Here is an 18,417-nt window from a genome sequence, read left to right as displayed (position 1 = left end):
TGGATTGGTACTTCCTAGACTGAAAAATTCCATTTCTCCAGAAAACAGCTCCCTTCCCACAGCCCACACAATGTTCCTTACCTGATTTGGTAAGGACCATCTCCAGGGGTGAGATTGGAGTTCAGGCACCTTTCAGTCTTTACCACCCCCAGTAAGACTGTCAACAAGGTGTGGAGGGAGATAACTTGTTACCAGCTGTACTCCTTTTTCTAATGTGAGCGCTTATCTACCAGGTTTTAAGATGAGATGGCTACAATTCATTACCATCAGCTTCAGATAGATTCAGATTAACATTCCCTCTGTTGCTTTGCCCCAGCTCCCATATATATTTACTTGTTTGGTCTTCACTGGTATCAGCTGAGTAGATCTGGTTGTCGAACCAAAGATGGGCAACTGTCATCCTGTTCTGTGTGAGGGTCCCCGTTTTGTCAGAACAGATGATGGAGGTCGAGCCCAGGGTTTCCACAGCTTCTAAGTTCTTTACCAGGCAATTTTTCTTCGCCATTCGCTTGGCTGTCAAAGACAAACTCACCTTGGGGAGTGGGAGAATTTGCAACCATTATTATGAGCAATCTAATTAAGCCATGCACAATGAGACTCAATGGATTGTAACCTGAGCCTGTTTGAAATTTCAACTCTTTTTTTTTTCTTGAGGGTTGTGGGGAGGACACTGAGCATTCAGTAAAAAATGTAGATTTTAGGTCAATAAAAATGGGTTTTATTTTCCAAAACACTTTGCCTGAAAGTGTTTTTTCTTCTTCTTTGAAAGATTTTTGGGGTTGAAAATCCAGAAAATGTTCACTGGATTTCTGGGGAAAAGGATCTGATTTTTTTTAAATTAAAATTAGCATTTTTCATTTGACCATAGCCCTGCTAATGAAACAGGGCCTGATTCTGATCTCCATTAAGTTCATGTAAATCTAGAGTTGTTTCACTAATGCCAGTGTAGCTACTCCTTATTTATAACAGTGTAACAGATCAGAATCTTGACTCTGGTTAGCAAATGCCACATCGGGTATGCAGGTTAATATGTGGTTAGATGAGACTGTGGACTTAATGATATGAATAGAGCATAACAGCAATTAGGAGCATATTTCAAGGAAAAGGAGCGGAATTTGGCAGAAGTTCATAGCTGTAAAGGTAATGGTATCTGACTAGTGTGTCACGATACTTTTAAGGTGGCCATCACTGTGGTATTCTGATACTACTGACAATTGTATCTGAGTGTGATTGGGGCTAAGAAGTCTAATGTGTTAGTGGCAGTCCTTTGCACATGAAGTGCATCAGTAACTCAGTGCTGAGAAAGGGATTAGTATTATTACTAATGGTAAAAATAATGTTTTGTGCTTCTTTGGTGCCTTCTGAGAGTTCTGCAGCTTGTATAACTACAGATGAATTGAATCTTTCATACCCATGTGTGAAGCAGTAACATCCCAGTTTTTCAGATGAGGCGAGTGAAGCAGATAGAAGGAAAGCAACTTGCTCAGGGTCACGTAGCAGGTCAGTGATGGAGACAGAAATGGGACCCAGGACGATATTAAAAAGTGTCTATGTGTACATGGGATTGTTGTGTTGAAGTCTTTGGGATTAATGTCTTAATCCTTGAATTCCCCATCTTGAACTGGGAAACTTCTAGCTCTGAAAAGATCTTCTTCTCAGGGCTAGCCTGAGTTCCCAAGAGGTCACCCACAAGCACGTGATCTTGTAGCAGCTGTTGCATTGCTGCAAGATCACAAAAACTAGAGGTGGTCAAACAGGGTGATAATGGGTTGAGAGTTGTTTGGCTTTTCCAAAACCTAGACAGGTCCATTGTCCCAAAGTTCAGTGGATGTAAGTAAACAGTCCCATTCTCAGCCCATTTGTTGTGAAAAGTGCACCCATTTTAATCCCAGCTCTACTGAGGGGATAAGAAGATAATCAGGGGTTCCCTGCTGTCAACAAGACTGTGGGAACCTCGGGCTTGTTTCTATTTTACCAAACCACTTTGTACTGCAATGCACACACTGACATGAACTCTGGCGTGAGCAAAAACAAAGCTGTACAAGTGGCCTATGAAGACTTACAGTGACTGTGGCTAGCAGTCCTTCAGGCACATTGGCCACAATAATGCCAATGAGGAAGATGATGGAGTCTAGAACCTTGTATTTCATGGACACGGCAATGATGAAGAAGAGAACCCCAATAGAAACAGCCACTCCAGCCACAATGTGAACAAAGTGCTCAATTTCAATAGCAATGGGTGTCTTCTCATTCCCAACTCCAGATGCCAGGGAGGCAATGCGACCAATGATAGTGCGGTCTCCAGTGTTGATTACTATGCCAGTGGCAGTGCCTGGAAGGATAGGAGAAGTTATCAGCACAGCTGGGGATTGGTTCCCTAACAAGAATTACAATTAGTGAATAAATATATTATTACTGTGGCATCTAAGAGCTCTAGTTCTGGGCCCAAACCCCATTGGGCTACAAGTTTTGTGTGCAATGTTGCCCTGTTACAAGGGACTTTTTTCCACCTTTTATTTACAGACACTTCAACACAGAAGTGTCATGCATCTCAGAGATCTGGGGGTGGGGTGAAGGGTTATCAATATGATAACAGATGGTAGGATATTGCATTATATTTTCATCTGTGTTAGTTGATTGTATCACAGTACCCCTGAAAGACTTCAGTCAACAGTCAGGGCCCCATTGTGCAAAGTTCATAAAACACTCTGTAAGTAGTTTTATATATATGCACTAGACACTTTCCCATCTCTGAAAATAAGAGCATATTCCTCAAGCACCTGAAGCATTTCTTTGTGGGCAGCTGTGACTTTACATGACTTTGGATAGCAATGGAAAAGCCAAAAGGAAGCCAAAGTTTATCAGCTTTTGCATATATCTAGTGTCAGACCAGATAGCAAAAAATACACAGCAGCTGTGACTCCCACATAGCAGTTGGGGTCAGCCCAATGGTCTGAAGCTTATTTTTGCTGGCATATTGTGTTTCTTTTCTGTAATTACTACTTCGTTTTTTTCTGTCTTAACCCTTCCTGTGAATTCCTAGAAAAATCACCCTTGAGAATTAATTAGTAGCAGGTGTAGCACTGGGCCTATACACAATTTCCTCAGCCCCATCCTTCCGTCTGCATGTTACCTTCCAAGCAGGTTGTAGAATAGAATGCAATGTTCTTAGTCTCCAAGGGGTTTTCATGACTGAAGTCGCAGGAACGGGTTTGTGGTTCTGATTCCCCCGTGAGGGAAGAATTATCCACCTGTCAGTCAACAAGACACGCACAGTTGGCAACCTTCATTTATGTACACCTGTAAGGAACGGCTGCGGCAGTTGTGTGAGGTAGCAGGGCAAAGGTACTCAGAAGAGTCAAACTTGGCTGCTGATAGACTATGACGGGTCAAATGCCCCAGTTATCCTGGAGATAGAGTCCAACCAGTGCACTGAGATATAACATTAGCAGGAGACTGGTTGCAATATCATGATAGAGAGGTGCTCCCCTTGACTCTCCTTGGAGTAGGAAATTATTATAAGGAATGGGCTTTTCTGTCCCACATTTAAAGCCATGGGTTGTATTGGCTGCTCAGTTATCCTCTGTACAGATGGATGAAACAAGCAGCACAAGTGTCACATATCCTTTTTTTCATCCCTGTACATCCGAAAGATGAAGCTTACCTTACATCCCTGAGCAAAGATCAGACAGATGTCAGCTGGGATCCGATCTCCACCTTTAATCTCTACTATGTCGCCCACCACCAGCTGCTCTGCAGACACTTCCTTCTTCTCTCCATCTCGGATGACAAGAGCTTGCTATGACATACGAGAACAAGGAAAGTGTAATTAGTTCTACACCCTACGGCTACGTCTACACGTGAAGCCTACATCGAAATAGCTTATTTCGATGTAGCAACATCGAAACGTCTACACGTCCTCCAGGGCTGGCAACGTCGATGTTCAACTTTGACGTTGCGCGGCACCACATCGAAATAGGCGCTGCGAGGGAACGTCTACACGCCAAAGTAGCGCACATCGAAATAAGGGTGCCAGGCACAGTTGCAGACAGGGTCACAGGGCGGACTCAACAGCAAGCCGCTCCCTTAAAGGGCCCCTCCCAGACACAGTTGCACTAAACAACACAAGATACACAGAGCCAACAACTAGTTGCAGACCCTGTGCCTGCAGCATGGATCCCCAGCTGCCGCAGCAGCAGCCAGAAGCCCTGGGCTAAGGGCTGCTGCCCACGGTGACCATAGAGCCCCGCAGGGGCTCGAGAGAGAGCGTCTCTCAACCCCTCAGCTGATGGCCGCCATGGCGGACCCCGCTATTTCGAAGTTGCGGGACGCGCAATGACTACACGGTCCCTACTTCGACGTTGAACGTCGAAGTAGGGCGCTATTCCTATCCCCTCATGGGGTTAGCGACTTCGACGTCTCGCCGCCTAACGTCGAAGTTAACTTCGAAATAGCGCCCGACGCGTGTAGCCGTGACGGGCGCTATTTCGAAGTTAGTGCCGCTACTTCGAAGTAGCGTGCACGTGTAGACACGGCTTACATGTCCTTTCTGCTTTCACCATGAGTGAAAATCATGCTGTGCAGAGGGGAGATCAAAGGCCTGTGTACCACCTAAGCCCTTCTCTGAGCTTTGCTCAGAGGCAGAATTTCACCGACTGCCCCACTTGCCTCCGTTGTATACATCAACATAATTGATTTCTTCTTCCTCATCGACTTAGTTCCGTGTATATCACTCATGAAGGTCAGATGATAATACTTTGCATTTATTATTGCACCTTTCGTGCAATGGTCTCAAAGAGATTTACAAGGGTGGGGATACTATTGTAATTTTACAGACGGGTAAACAGGCACAGGGAGGTTATCACTTGCCCAAGATTTTGCGCCATGAAAAGTAGAGCTGGGGAACAGGAATGGGAGCTCTTCCTTGCTTTAATCATTCTGCCTTCCAGCTCATTTTGGTTCATTCTTTAAATTCCTTTTCAAACTAGCAGAGTAGTAAATCCATATTATGCTGCAAGCTCACTAGAGAGGCAACACACATTCATACAATACCACATACTCTTGGCTCTCTCACAACTGTTGATGTTAGTTTGGGTTACACTAGTAAAACAAACTGAAGGATCCCAGGTTTGAATAAAAATTGAGGATAAGTTGCCCAAGAGGATTCTTCTGGTGAAGTATGGAGTTTGGAGAAAATTGAGTTTCCAACACTTTACATTCTAAGATTGGAGTCTGCTTCTCATTCATAGAAAGCTCTGGGGGTTGGATTCTATTATGGAAATATCATGAGTGAAGCCAATGTTGTGTGAAAAAAGCAACTTAATTTTCCTTTTGCTGTTGAAAAGGCTACCCATTCTAAATACAGGCTATTGAGACCAGTTGTGTCATTAATATATTTAAAATCTTCAACCTTTGGCTGTCCTGAGCCCTTGATCTTCAGAAGATGAGAGAGAGACTGGCCACTCACCTGTGGAATCATTTTACTGAAGCTGGCCATGATGTTGGTACTTTTAGCCTCTTGATAGTAAGCAAAGATACCTGTGAGGATGACAACCACTGCGAGGACTACTCCCAAGTACAGCTGACCAATAAGAAAAATTATTCCAGTTAGTTTAAATTTTTTTTACTGTTGTTCCTGGTACAAATCATAATATACATCATTTGATCAAATAATTCTTCAGCAGGAGGTGTAACTAGTAAAGCTGGTTAAGAGAGAGGGAACTGTGGAGTTCTACTGTATGCTCATGCATGTTCATAATCCCGGAGGGCCATAAGGGCTCCTCAAATGGCAAACTAGGATTTTAAGAGTTTTTGTAAGAATCTCCCATCAGAATGGAGGCCAAACCAGCTGGCTGGGGTCAGGGTGGAAACATGATTAGAAGGCACAAGGAGAACATTATACCCTCCAGTTTTGATTTGCACCTTGATGTCTGAATGCTCATCTGAACTTTTGAACCTCTTTGGGTTTAGCAATCAGGCTGCTGAGCTCAGAGGAGTTAGTGCTTTCATGAGACTTCCCAATTGAATAATTGAATACATTCATTATACTTTATTATATCTTTATCCAGACAAAGAATAACATTCTCAAAAGGACCTAAGTGACTTTTAAAAATAGGACTTAGGCTGCTAAGTCTTTAACGTGCTTTTGAAAGTTTTATCTTAAACCACCAGTAAAATGAACAAACAAAAACCCACTATGTTTAATCTGTGTTTGTCTGATTTGTGTCTCCAGACCTCCATCTATCCTGGGCTATGTCTACACAGCAGAGCTACTTTGGGATACCATGGGATCCCAAAATAGCTACTTCATTTCTATGAAACACGCCCAGTATTTCCAAATATTTTTTGAAATAACAGGTGCATTATTTCAGCATCCCTGTAATCCTCATTGCAGGAGTAAGGGATGTTTTGAAATAGCATATTATTTTGACATTTGTCACTGTTTAGATGGTGCCAAATGCCAAAATAGCCTATTTTGAACTACACTTGAAATAAGCTACGCAACTTACATAACGCAAATTGCATAGCTTATTTCAAGTTTAGGTTGTTTGGTCAACATAGCTCTCATGTCCTCCAAAATAAACAAACTGCAACCAACCAAGGAGAACCAGCCAAAAAAAATGTTCACAAAAAGTTTTTGCCCCAAAAAAGAAGAATCGAACTCCGTGAAGTCCATAAAGAACTACATTGTTGAACTTGAAAGTGTTTAGTTATTAGGATGATGGGTGGCAATACAAAACCCTGACATAGATAAGAAAGCAAATGGAGTATACCAGTGGATGGGACATTTATTGGAGTGTTCAGAACTGAACTAATGGAATTGGAGACACCAGCTCTCTAGAAAGCCTTACCAGACTATGAGGAGGTAGTGAACAGATAGCTGACAAGGTACTTACATTGTCATACGCTGAAGCAACACCTTGAGCAACCTGAATGCCGAAGGCAATCCAGCAGAGTAAAGCCCCCACCCATAAGAGGATGGAGAAGCCCCCGACCATCTGCTTGAGGAACTTAATAATTTCAGGAGTTGATTTAGGAGGAGTGAGAGCGTTGGGACCATCTCGGGCCAGAATCTCTGCTGCTCTTGCACTAGTAAGACCCTGCAAGGGCAAAGAGCACTGTAAACACTGAGTCAAATAACACAAGCTTCATGTTTCAGACTTGCAACTTAGCTTTTCTTTCTTCTTCCCTTGGACATTGATTTGACTTTCTACAGTCTGTGACCTTGTATTTTAATGGGTTCAGGAACACTGAGTTTTGTGTAACTCTGATGCCTGGATTATTGTTCCCCTTTGCCACCTTGTTTACTGCAATCCTGTTGTGCATTATTAAAACATCTTATTCTTATGTGTAATCACACTCTCATGAGCATCCTCTTCTGGTCTGATGCATATGCCTACAGTATCTCTGCTAGACTATGTTCATTGATCCCTCTTGGCGCTTAATCTTTCAGGCAGGTTTTCAATGACTCAGCCCTCCAGCTGAGTCACAATTGGTGGGTTTATGAACAAACCTGTTTGGAGATACACAGTCCAATAGTCCTATCACAGTAATCTCAGTTGGTGTCAGCCTACAGAGCTGGCCTGGATTCAGGTGCCCAATCAGTTCAATCTATCCAACAAGGCTGTTCATGGTGCCATATTCAAACTGTCTCTTAGCATCTTCTTGTCTCTATCTCAAATTGTGCCTGCTTTGGTACAGAGGAGAGCCCCCAGGGCTCCCTGCCTGAACATTCTTCCTCTCTTGCCCCAGCTGAGTCACCCATTTACAGATCAGCCCCCTTCCAGGCCGGGAATACCGGAGACTACACAGGCCTCCTCCAGGTTTTCAGTGGCTCCTTGGGCCTGATTAAATTCCCCTTTTTCAGGATCTATGCTACTTCTCTGGTGGCTAGTAGAGGGTGGGGTGGAACTCATTACTGCATTGCTCATTACTTCAGGTCCCCACGCAGGGATCCAAAAGAGGCAGCCACCTGCTGCATCCCTTTTGACTTTATACAACAACAGTTCCCAGGGCCACTTCCCCCCAGTTCCTGCATCTTTACCTTCACCATCTGGTCAGGTGTGAAAATTTCACTTGCATCCCTGCAGAAAGCTGGGAGCACTTTCCTTGCTTCCCTAATCTTTGACAAATGCTGCACTGTCTAGGTCCTGGAACTGCTGCAACCAACCAGGAGCAACCTCCTTACTCTTCTGACTCCAAGCAGCAAATAGCTGTGCTTTGGCTAGCAGCTCCTTTCATGCAAGTGCACTGGAGACTGGTTGTTTGCTTCTCAACAGCTGTTCCAGGCAGCCTGGAAGGTTCACCTCCTCTGCATTCTCCTGGGGTGCATGTGGTAGGACCTCAAGACATCTAGCAGTGTACACACCATACACTGCACTACTGTATTTATACTTAAAGAATAAAATTCATATTTTATACTATGTCAGTCATACCTAAGTGGTGTTAATGCCATGACGTGCATGTGCATTCCCAGTGAGTGTCACTAGGAGGTCAAGGCCATGGACTTCCACCAATCAAGGGTTTCTTTAAGAGTAAAGTCATCTGCAATGAGCTTTCTCATGACAGCTGTGATATAAGATAAAGTTTAGAGAAGTAGGCCTAAGAGGGAAGGCAGAAAGACCTCTGCATATTTATTGTGGAGAAGTCTGATGGGCAACACCAGAGTCTTCAAATATGTAAAAGATTTTTATATAGAATGTGCTAATTAGTTGTTTTCCATGTCCACCAAGGATAGGATAAGAAATAATTTCCTTGATTTGCAGCAAAGGAGAGTTAGATTAGATATTACAGGGAAAATTGTAAATAGAAAGATAGTTCAGCCCTGGAATAGGTTTACAAGGGAGGTTGAGTAATCCCCACTGCTGGAGTTTAAGAACAGGTAAGGCAGACATCAGTCAAGATTGAGGTTACGTAACCCTGACTTACTGTGTGCGGGGTTGACCTCTTGAAATCCATTTCTATCATTCTATGTTACTTTACTGATGCCCTATGTTTGGACTGAGACATAGCCAATTCTGAATACCAGATCCAGACCCCCTCAGACTCTGAGGAACGTTTAGCTCACATCCAAACATTGGGGTCTGGCTTTTCCAAAGCCACCTGATATGATGCTTATCCACTGAGTTTGGCAGATTTGGATTAAGCCACAGATGAATAAGGCTATTTGATTCATACAGTTCTTTGCTCATATCTTACTCACCTTAGTGATATTTGTAGTGTATTTTTCCTCCAGTTCTTCTTTGCTGAGTTTGTGGTCATCCTGAATACCAAAAAAGGAGACAAAGGAAATTATTGGGATGTCCTAAAGTTAAAAGTGAGTCTGAAAAATTCAGTATTTCTGGCTTGAGGAGCACTGGAATGGCCCTGGGTGGCTAGTTTATGAATCCAGCTGATGGTATGTGGTAGTATTCCTCAAGGAGTTGTGTAAGAAAAGCAAGAACCATGCCTGTAACACACACAGGTAATTATTCAAGGCTGCATGCTAGGAAGATGAAGTGGGAAATTCCCCTTTCATGTTTGCAGGTCATCCATCATCTTAGACTCTAAGCTTGCGTAATTTCTATTTTGAAATTATAGTACTTGACACTGCAGTAATGGGAGCCATTTTCATACAAAAATAGATGCAGTGAATTCTTTTGGCTTTGCATGAGATGCTGGGAATAGAGATGGGCAGGGAATATTTTTTTTTCTCTCAAACCTTTCTCCTTCTGCCACAAACAATTTTTTATCAAAATTGCCATTTTTTTCTGAATGGCTGCGGCCGAAGAGTTAGGACTTTGGGGTTCTAATTTCAACTTGCCATTCATTTGCTGTGTGACTTATTACAAGTCACATCACCTCTCTGTATCTGAATGTAAAATGTGTGTTGCAAGAAATATCAGTCCCATAGAGAAGTTGTGCAGTGTAACGGATGTTTCTAGAAAGCGGTGTGAGACTGTCAGATTTAGTGAGCTAGTGGGGTGGAAATTAGCATCAGAAAATGGTGTACATGTGTTTTGGAAGTTCTGTAACATCCTTCCCGCAGCCACCTCCACATAAGCCTGTCATAGGAACAGAAAACCTCTTTGTAGGGTATGTCTTTGTGGCAATCCAAGGTATGACCACAGCAGAGCCCTGCAAAAAATGACAGGACCCGACTACAAGTGTGCAGCTCCGGTCAGGTTCGGTAAACAACCCAGCCCTCTTGGGTCCAGGTCAGCTCTCCTCCTGTCTGTGGGGTTAGAGCATCAAAAGCTACATACCCCACGCCTGCTGGCCACCCTCACTCCACTGTGCTGAATGTGCGCACAGGAGTCACAATGCTTCTTGCTCTGCAGCACATACATAGTGAAGCAGGGGCAGAGGCAGGCAGAAGCAGGACACACTGCCACTGATGTGCCAGATCCAGGGGCAGTAAGTGGTGGCCGTGCTGACTGAGGTTTCGGGGGAAGATTTAGGGTCAGGGTGGAATATGATTCAGCCATCTCAGGCTTGCTTCCATTTGAGTAGGTTTGGGTCTGAAGAAGCCTCTGGACAACACTCTATATAATCCTAGTTTGGGCGGTCGGGTGTACTTGAATGGCTGGCTTGTGTTCCCATGGCTTTGCTGCAAGTGTTACAGCAGGCTAGTGCAATCAGGTGCGTGTGCATATATTGCAGCTGCACCTCTAACTGTAGTGTAGTCATATTTTGTGTGATGCTGGCTGTGATGAATAGCTCTGCTTCACTGAAATCCCTAGAGGCTGGAGACCTCAAAACACTAAGCACTGTAGTCTATGTGCTGAATTAAGAAATTCTAGTGGGTGTGTGTGTAATAAAAATCTATGCCCTTGGCTGATTGGAATGGAGACTGAATAGCAGCAATAACATGTCTTATGTGCGGGCATGCAATATGGTCTTTGAGCCAAAAGCAGCAGGATATTACACAAAGGCATGATTGAAGAGGGAGACTGGACAACTTTTTTCCTTTCCCCACAATGACATCCCATTGGTATAATCTTCTTGCTTAAATGTTGGGTGTAACTGCAGAGGTGGTGTTAGCATGAAGGAAGGAGGAAGCACAGAGATCAAACAGATCCTGTTCAGGAAACAGAACAGGAGTTTTCAATACTTGCTGCAAAGGGATGTTCTCAAGGTTGGCAAACAGGCCAGAAAATCTTGGTCACCCAGCAGTTTATCCCTAGTTCTCCTCAACACAGCATCATTTAAAAGTGTAGTAAGGGCTGCAAAGTTAGTGTATTGGAAATTAGAATGTGCTGATTGTTATTCTGCAGGAACGAAGGATCCTTCTGCATGCATGTTCCATCAGTGTTTCCTGTAAGATGAGCACTTGGGTAGCCACTCAAGAGATTCAGGTGCTACCCAGCTGATTAGCAGTGTCCATAACCAGCAGCATATGTTTCTATTTATTCTGCCTGTGGATGAAAAAAATGAGAGAGAACACTGCTCAACACTGCACCCAGGAAGTACCCTGAATGCTACAAGTTCCTGGCTCAGATGCATGGTCCACGACAAATCTGGCAATCTACAGGCTTGGTCTTCTGTATGAATCCATGGGTTACTTGGGTTAAGTGTGAAATACTGGGGGGAAGTAGAGACGTTTTTGTTTTCATTCCCATGTGATCATCATCATCATCGTCATCAACAACAACCATGGGCTCAGTGCCCGTTAGTGTTCAATATCTCCCTCACTATTTCCTTCCATCTTTCTCTGTCCCGTGTGAAGTGGCTTAGTTTCTGTAGACTAGCTCCACACCAATCTACTATATCATCTACCCATTCCATGTGATGATAATTCTTTATTTCCCATCTATATAGCATCTTTCAGGATGTACGGACATTAATCAGGCCTTACAATACTCCTGTGAAGGAGGTATATAGCCATTTTATATATGGGAGAACTGAGTCACAGGGAGGTTAATATGGACAAAGACCCCCAATGAGTCAGTTGGCACCACCCACAAATCCTGTAACAATACTTTCCTCCTTTTCTGGACTATAAAAGTCAGAACTTAGATCGGATCTGTTAAAATATGATAATTTGTGAAATTATTCGTGTTTCCATCTCATCCTGTTTGAAGTCTAGGTTTTTAGAGTGAAATTATTATTTATTTGTATTACGTAGAATTGAAGCACCTTGGTCCTGGAGCTGGGACCCATTTTGTTAGGTGTGGTAGAGGCACAATCCAACAGGAAATTTGTGGACTTCATTTTGGTTTTGGAGAGAGACAAGGAGGAAAATTTTCAGACGTGAACAAGTCTTATTTTGACATTGGCACCAGAGAGTCAAAGTACCACTAAATTTCATAACTTAAGACACTTTGGAAAATTGAACCTGAGGTTCCTAAGTCACTTAGGAATTTTGGTTATTTTTTCCCATAATGTAGTGTTCTGAACTAAATCTTAGAAGACAAGAATTCTCAAGCCCTTATCCTATTTCAGCCCTGAAACACCACCTCTTTGTCACCGAGGCTGAATCAATTACCTTCTCTGTGCCTCAGTTCTTCCATCAATAAAATTAAAATAACAATACTTCATTGAAGGGGCTGGATATTAAAAGTTAATTATGTAGCATTTGTAAAGACCTTTCAAAGATGAAAAGCACCACACAATTACTGCTATTACTAGAGTCCTTGGAAACACATTTATGGGAACTCACTGCCTTTTACAGGTATTACAGTAATGTTTAGCTCTTATCTAATAGTTTTCTTGAGTAGATTTCAAATCATTTTATAAAGGAAGTCAGTATCCTTATTCCTATCTCACAGATGGAGAAACTGAGGCACAAAGAGCGGAAATGACTTGCCCAGAATCACCAAGTAGGACACTGGCAGAGCTAGGAATAGAACTCAGCTCTCCTGAGCATTAACCTAGAGCAACTGCTCCACTCTGCAACCATTCCACCTAAAAAAATTGCACTTCAGTCAGGTATACACTTTTAAGACATACTTGCAGCTTCTGTCTTTCTGTCAGTCTACTCTGTGCTAATGGAATCTTACCCAGAAAGGTGATGGTGAAATACTGTTATAGCCACTTCCCTGGGAAAATGCACACCTGGTGAGAAGTGCTGGGATTAATGTCTGCAAGAATCGTTCTATTTATACAGATCAAATTGATCCTGCACCATCAATACGAGCAAGATTTCCCCCCTGGTGCCCACCCAGGATACTCACCAAGTCCAGTTCTTTCTTAAGATCATCGGTCTTCTTGCTTTTTCTCTTGTTGCCCTTCAGGTCTTTATACTTTTCATCTCCCTTGTCTGGTTTCTCAAGACCCTGTGTGCCATGGATCTCGACTGAGTAAATGTCAGACCTTTTCTAGAATCAGAAATGACAAGGCAAGTTAGGGTTAACTGATCCTAATATGCTTGGTGTTGCCATGTGATCACACGGGACTGTAGCTAAAGGGAGTCAGTGAAGTACTGTGCCTAGCAAAAATCTCTGAACTTTCCAAGTTTTAGAGGTGGCTGCAGACTTCTCCTCCAGGGAACAAGAATAGTTCCTGGTTCTGTCCTGTACCTGAAATTTCAATAGCATCAGTGCACACTACACCAGCTACAGCCAGATCGCCAGCTGGTCCAAACTGCCGTATACCTAAGCACATCACTAGAGAATATGGCATTTTAGGTAGGTTTGGGGATATGGCCTTAAGGGTAAATATATTGTTCAAGATCCATTGCCAATGTAAATCACTCAGAAATCATGAGCCCAGTCCAAAATAAATTGTAAGATTGCCTTAAAATCATTAAATTTTAAAAATAACATCATGTGTGACCTTTTTTATTAGACTTCTGCTGTTGGAGTCTTTAGGATTTATGATTTCATGTTTAACTTTTTCTTTCCAAATAAATGCTAAGAGTCCCAAGTCCAGGAGCGTATGCTTTAAGAAAAGAAAACACCTAAACTTGTAGCACTCCTGATAAAATCATGACATCTAGCAGTACTGTCAAATTGGCCTCTCAGTCCCATAATGATATCCTGAGGCTAAAACTGCACCTTTAGTTTGATCCTCTTGTTTCACAGAATACTGGGGGGTCTCCTCTTCTCTGTGCACAGAGCACAAAATGGAGCAAGAGCTGGTGATTTATTCACCCAGTTTTTACCATTTCTCTGCAGGGTACATACAGCAGTTAAATGGCAACCCCTAGAGTGAAAGAAGCTGCCAAATCTATTTAACTGCATCAGATTTATAGAGAAGCTATTTTCTTCTTCTGACTCCTCACTAGAAGCTGGTAACCCAGACTTAAGGGTAGGCTTCCGGTGTTGTTAATTCACCAGTTTCTATAATCATAAAATTCCACACCATAATTATTCTGTAAACTGCATGCCATTCCTTGGAAGAGCTACTGGCTGACCCCATTCCCACTGGATTCCTTAGGGATTAATCATTCGACATTAGATTGAATCATATTTATTGGCTGGGCTTCAGGTAGTGGCTTGTTCCACTTGGCTATACTTGGATATAATGGGTATCTCATACACATATGTAACATCTGTGGGACAGTTTTCCATGTTTGGACTTCCACATTGACAAAATCTCAGCAAATTTGTTTAAAGCTGAACATTATAATTTTTAAAAAATGCAAAGCTCGACAGCTAAAATAATGGGTGCATGTTATCTGACAGCTGCATCCAAAAATATTAATTCTTATGTTTCTGAACTAAAAACTACCAAAAAGAAACATACTTCATCTCCTGGGAGCACTTGATGTTGAGGGATGCTGAAATTTTGACCTTTTTTAAGGTAAACGGATGCTAGGAGGCAGTGGGGAAGAAGTTGCCCCCATGGATGTTTTGAGGGATTGAATTCCCAAGACAACCACTTCCAGGGCATTCCAGTTAGTTTGCTCAAACACAGCCCAGGTAAGGTTCTCTGTTATGAGGAGTTCTCTCTCTGCGACTTTTCCAGAGATATCCAAGCTGGGGTTATCTATTGGAGTTATTCTCTTCCCTGTCCTCCTCCTCCACCTTTCTTTCCCCATCCCACCAAAAATCTGCTCAACTTTTCATGTCTCCATGATATAGGAAACCACTCCTAGAGCAATTTTAGTAGACATGGGAGAGGAGATTCATGGAGATAAATAAAAGCTAATGATTTGTTCTCTCCTCTGAAAGAAGATCTCTTTCTAGTTCTGGGAAATGTTTTGAGGTTCCTCTTTTTAACCCTGAATTCTGAGACCTTTTCTGATCCATTTGATACTTCCTCCATTGCAAAAGAGACATTCTCACCAGTGTTTCCCCTTCCTTTATTGACCTCTGCTCTTCTGGGTTTAACTCACTAAAGGTTAGAACTGCTTGCAAAGACAGAGTGAAGGACAGGGATTTCTTTGGATCCCCCATCATTATGAAACCAAATAATCTGCATTTCTAAGTGATTATTCTCCTGTATTAGCATGCTTGTATACAACAAACCATTTCAAACATATATAGATTTTTAACTTATGAAATAAATTCTACTTCTTAGAGTTTAGCGGAAGAATATAGATGCTTAAATACCAGCTGTTTCAGTGAATTCTTACTCACCGTTTCCATTTTTGTGAACTTATTCCTTCCCTGCTCAAGTGGAGCAATGGATCTCGCAGGCTGGAGGATATAGACTGAGGTAAGGTGCTGGGATGAAAAGTGGAATAAATGCAAGATGCCAGTAGCTCAGAATAGTTGTGGCTGTCAGAGTGCAAGAGCTTGCAGGGGTTGTAGCCTCTTCCCAACTGAAAAGCCAATGTTAGCTGGAATCTTCCCCACACTTAGGCATCCTTCAGGCAGGACAGGTCTGCCCTCCAAAGCCTGTGGGGAGAGCCTGCTCTTTGTGTCCCTTTATAAATATGCACTTGCTCAGGCACTCCTCCCCTCCTCATTCAAGTCCAGCCCATCTTCTGCTTCACTTACAATAGGGTGGAAAAATACCACAGTAATGGGCATGTGGGTTTCAGGTCAAATAGCTTCTAATTATTCCTTTGAAATGTTTGCTCCCAACTAAGGAACAGGTATATTATTCACCTTGTTAAAAGCAATGTGTTTCCTTCAGAGATTCACTGGCATTGGCCTCCTGCAAATGATTTCCAGATGTCTTCAAAACGTGGTGGGCAGCGAGGGTGTGGGCAAGATTTGCCATTTGCACACCTTTTAGTGATCTGACTTCTGTCTGCCTGGGGTCTCTAAAAATAACATCACTGTACCATTCAGCTACCAATATGATAGGTGCTGCATAGTCAGTCAATAACTTGGAATTGTAAGATCAAATGTTGTTTTAAAAGTTTGTACTTTACCTTCTTTATTCTTGGCATAGATTGGTTTGTTTGCTCTTATTATTAACCCAAGGTTGTAAAAAAGGAAAAAGAAAGGCAGCTGCAGGCCAGATCTTTCTAAGCAAGTGCAGTTAGCAGAACAGGGTAGCTTTTTTAAGTGTTTATCTTGCATCAGTCACAAACTCTTCAAGTAAATACCACAGGCTGAGAGAAGATTTATGAAACTTTGTATACTTGCTGATTCTCTTTCAAGTGCCAGTCGCTATGTATGTTCTGCACATAGGTGTAAGCACGACGCCATGCAACCAAGTCTGGAAATTCTAACAAGCAATTTGGTCTGCACATGCTTAGTAGGTCTCCTTGTGCTCATGACCAAGGGTATAAGAAGCAGTGCAGGCTGGCGCCTACTCAGTTCTTTGAGGCCACCATGGGCCAGAGTTGGAATCCCTGTGTCTGCAGGTGCCTGCTCTTTCTCAGCTGAGAGAACATGCAAATTGATTTGCTTTTACGTTAGTATACCTAGCATTTTATAGTGTAGTTAATATAGCTGTTTTTCCCCATACTGGGGACTCCCACCTCACAGTCGGGGACTATCCCTGGAATCCCAGTGTTCAAGAATTGTGTCTCCTGCCCTTGTTCCTTCTCTGTGAACGATGATCACCAACACTGCCTCTATTGCTTGGATGCTCTCCATATCTCTGCAAAGTGCAACTGTCTCATGGAGAAGGTTATGAGTCCCCACACCCCTGGGCCAAGGATATCCCTTGTACCTTGGCCCCAACAGATGAGGAGTATCCCCACTTGAGTATGATTTAGAAGTGGAATCTTCAGCTCCTAAACAAATTGACTTTCTCCAAGGCTTCACATGAGAGGATGTGCACACTCAAGGTTGCAAGGACTTCTCCCCGTCCACTACTGTCCACAGAGAAGTGACCCCTCTCTGAACCTGTTGATGAAAATTGAGCCTTCACACGTCGATCCTAAGGGACCAGTACCTCTGAAAACTTCCAGGCTAGAAAGTAAAGAAAGCAAGGAAAAATATCTTCCAGTTTCATCAGAAACGCCAGCTTCAAAACAAGAGAACCATACTTGCCAGTTCCATATGTAAGTGCAGATCCAGACTCCTGATCAGCACCAACTTGCTCATCCAAGGGCCATGCTACCACCCAAGACATGCTGGAATCATTGGTCCAAAACATCAAAACCCCTTAGATGCTAGCATGTACCAAGTGTCCTGCAGTCTCCCATCATTTCTGGCCCAGCCCTCCTGAGGAATATTATTACACTCAAGGATGAAACTACTACAGCATCTCAAGAACTAGCTTATCTCCAACCACTATCAAAACATCACTGTCTGAACATCATAGCTTCCAGGTGCTCAGATTTCTTTCAGTGGGCAACCTGAGCAAGCACTTCTCTCTGGACCATGGATAGGAGATACACAACTCTATCCTGCAGAAATATTCATTCAGTAGAGTACACCTCAATGGGATCTCTTTGTGTCCCAAAGGAACAGAAACTGCTGCTCCAGAAAAGCTATGGGCCACAGTTCCCAGGGTGATACTTTCTTGTTTTCATGGATGAATCATCTCAGGTGTGTCTTTCCTCCCATACCTCTACTTCCACAGGTCTGTCACAACTGGGCCAGAGTTGCACCCCATTGGCCTATGTAGTTTTGATGTCCAGAACTACTGTAAAAGGTCGCCTGCCCCAGATCAAGATTCTCACATTCCCAACCTCCTAACTCAGTAAGTGTACAGAATCAGAAAACCCAATCAGGACTCATTCCAGGTCATGTTCTGCTGTTTAGATGGGCATTGGAAATAGAATACTCCTGTTCAGCATCCAGTCGGACAGTCCTTACCCAAACTAGGAAAGGTTCAACTAGGACATACTGCCTAGCTATCTGGAGATCCTTCCCTATCTGGATGCAGCATAATCAGCCTTCTTCAGGCAAGGCAGATATTCTTGTCATTTTAAATTATTGTCTGCCTCTTAAAAACTGAGGCCCTTGCAATAGCCTGTTGCTGGTCTGTCTACCACATCCTCTAGTAGATTGACATACCATTGTCACCCAGTCTACGAAAGTAAATTTCACAAGGGGCCTAGCAGGATCTTCCAGCAGTGGCCAGATTTACACCTCAATGGGACCTTCATCTCATCCTGTCAACATTCACCTGACCACATCTGAA

The 18,417-nt window shown here is 42.9% G+C and overlaps 1 protein-coding gene across 1 annotated transcript in view; it reads right to left on the bottom strand.

Annotated features, from left to right (window-relative positions):
• ATP12A (ATPase H+/K+ transporting non-gastric alpha2 subunit) overlaps window positions 1-15,750 on the bottom strand; it is a 32,282-nt gene extending 16,532 nt beyond the window's left edge. The window contains exons 1-9 of the mRNA XM_074977129.1: window positions 15,504-15,750; window positions 13,155-13,298; window positions 9,203-9,262; window positions 6,897-7,100; window positions 5,468-5,581; window positions 3,665-3,799; window positions 3,134-3,251; window positions 2,064-2,332; window positions 334-532 (exon numbers count right to left, since the gene is read on the bottom strand). Coding sequence (XP_074833230.1) covers window positions 334-532; window positions 2,064-2,332; window positions 3,134-3,251; window positions 3,665-3,799; window positions 5,468-5,581; window positions 6,897-7,100; window positions 9,203-9,262; window positions 13,155-13,298; window positions 15,504-15,512 — 1,252 coding nt within the window. The 5' untranslated portion in view covers window positions 15,513-15,750. The remainder of the gene's footprint in view (window positions 1-333; window positions 533-2,063; window positions 2,333-3,133; window positions 3,252-3,664; window positions 3,800-5,467; window positions 5,582-6,896; window positions 7,101-9,202; window positions 9,263-13,154; window positions 13,299-15,503) is intronic.
• Window positions 15,751-18,417: the final 2,667 nt, after the last annotated feature.

Source organism: Carettochelys insculpta, chromosome 25, assembly GCF_033958435.1.
Source record: "Carettochelys insculpta isolate YL-2023 chromosome 25, ASM3395843v1, whole genome shotgun sequence".
Classification (NCBI taxonomy): Eukaryota; Metazoa; Chordata; order Testudines; family Carettochelyidae; genus Carettochelys; species Carettochelys insculpta.
This window is presented reverse-complemented; position numbering and strand designations above follow the sequence as displayed.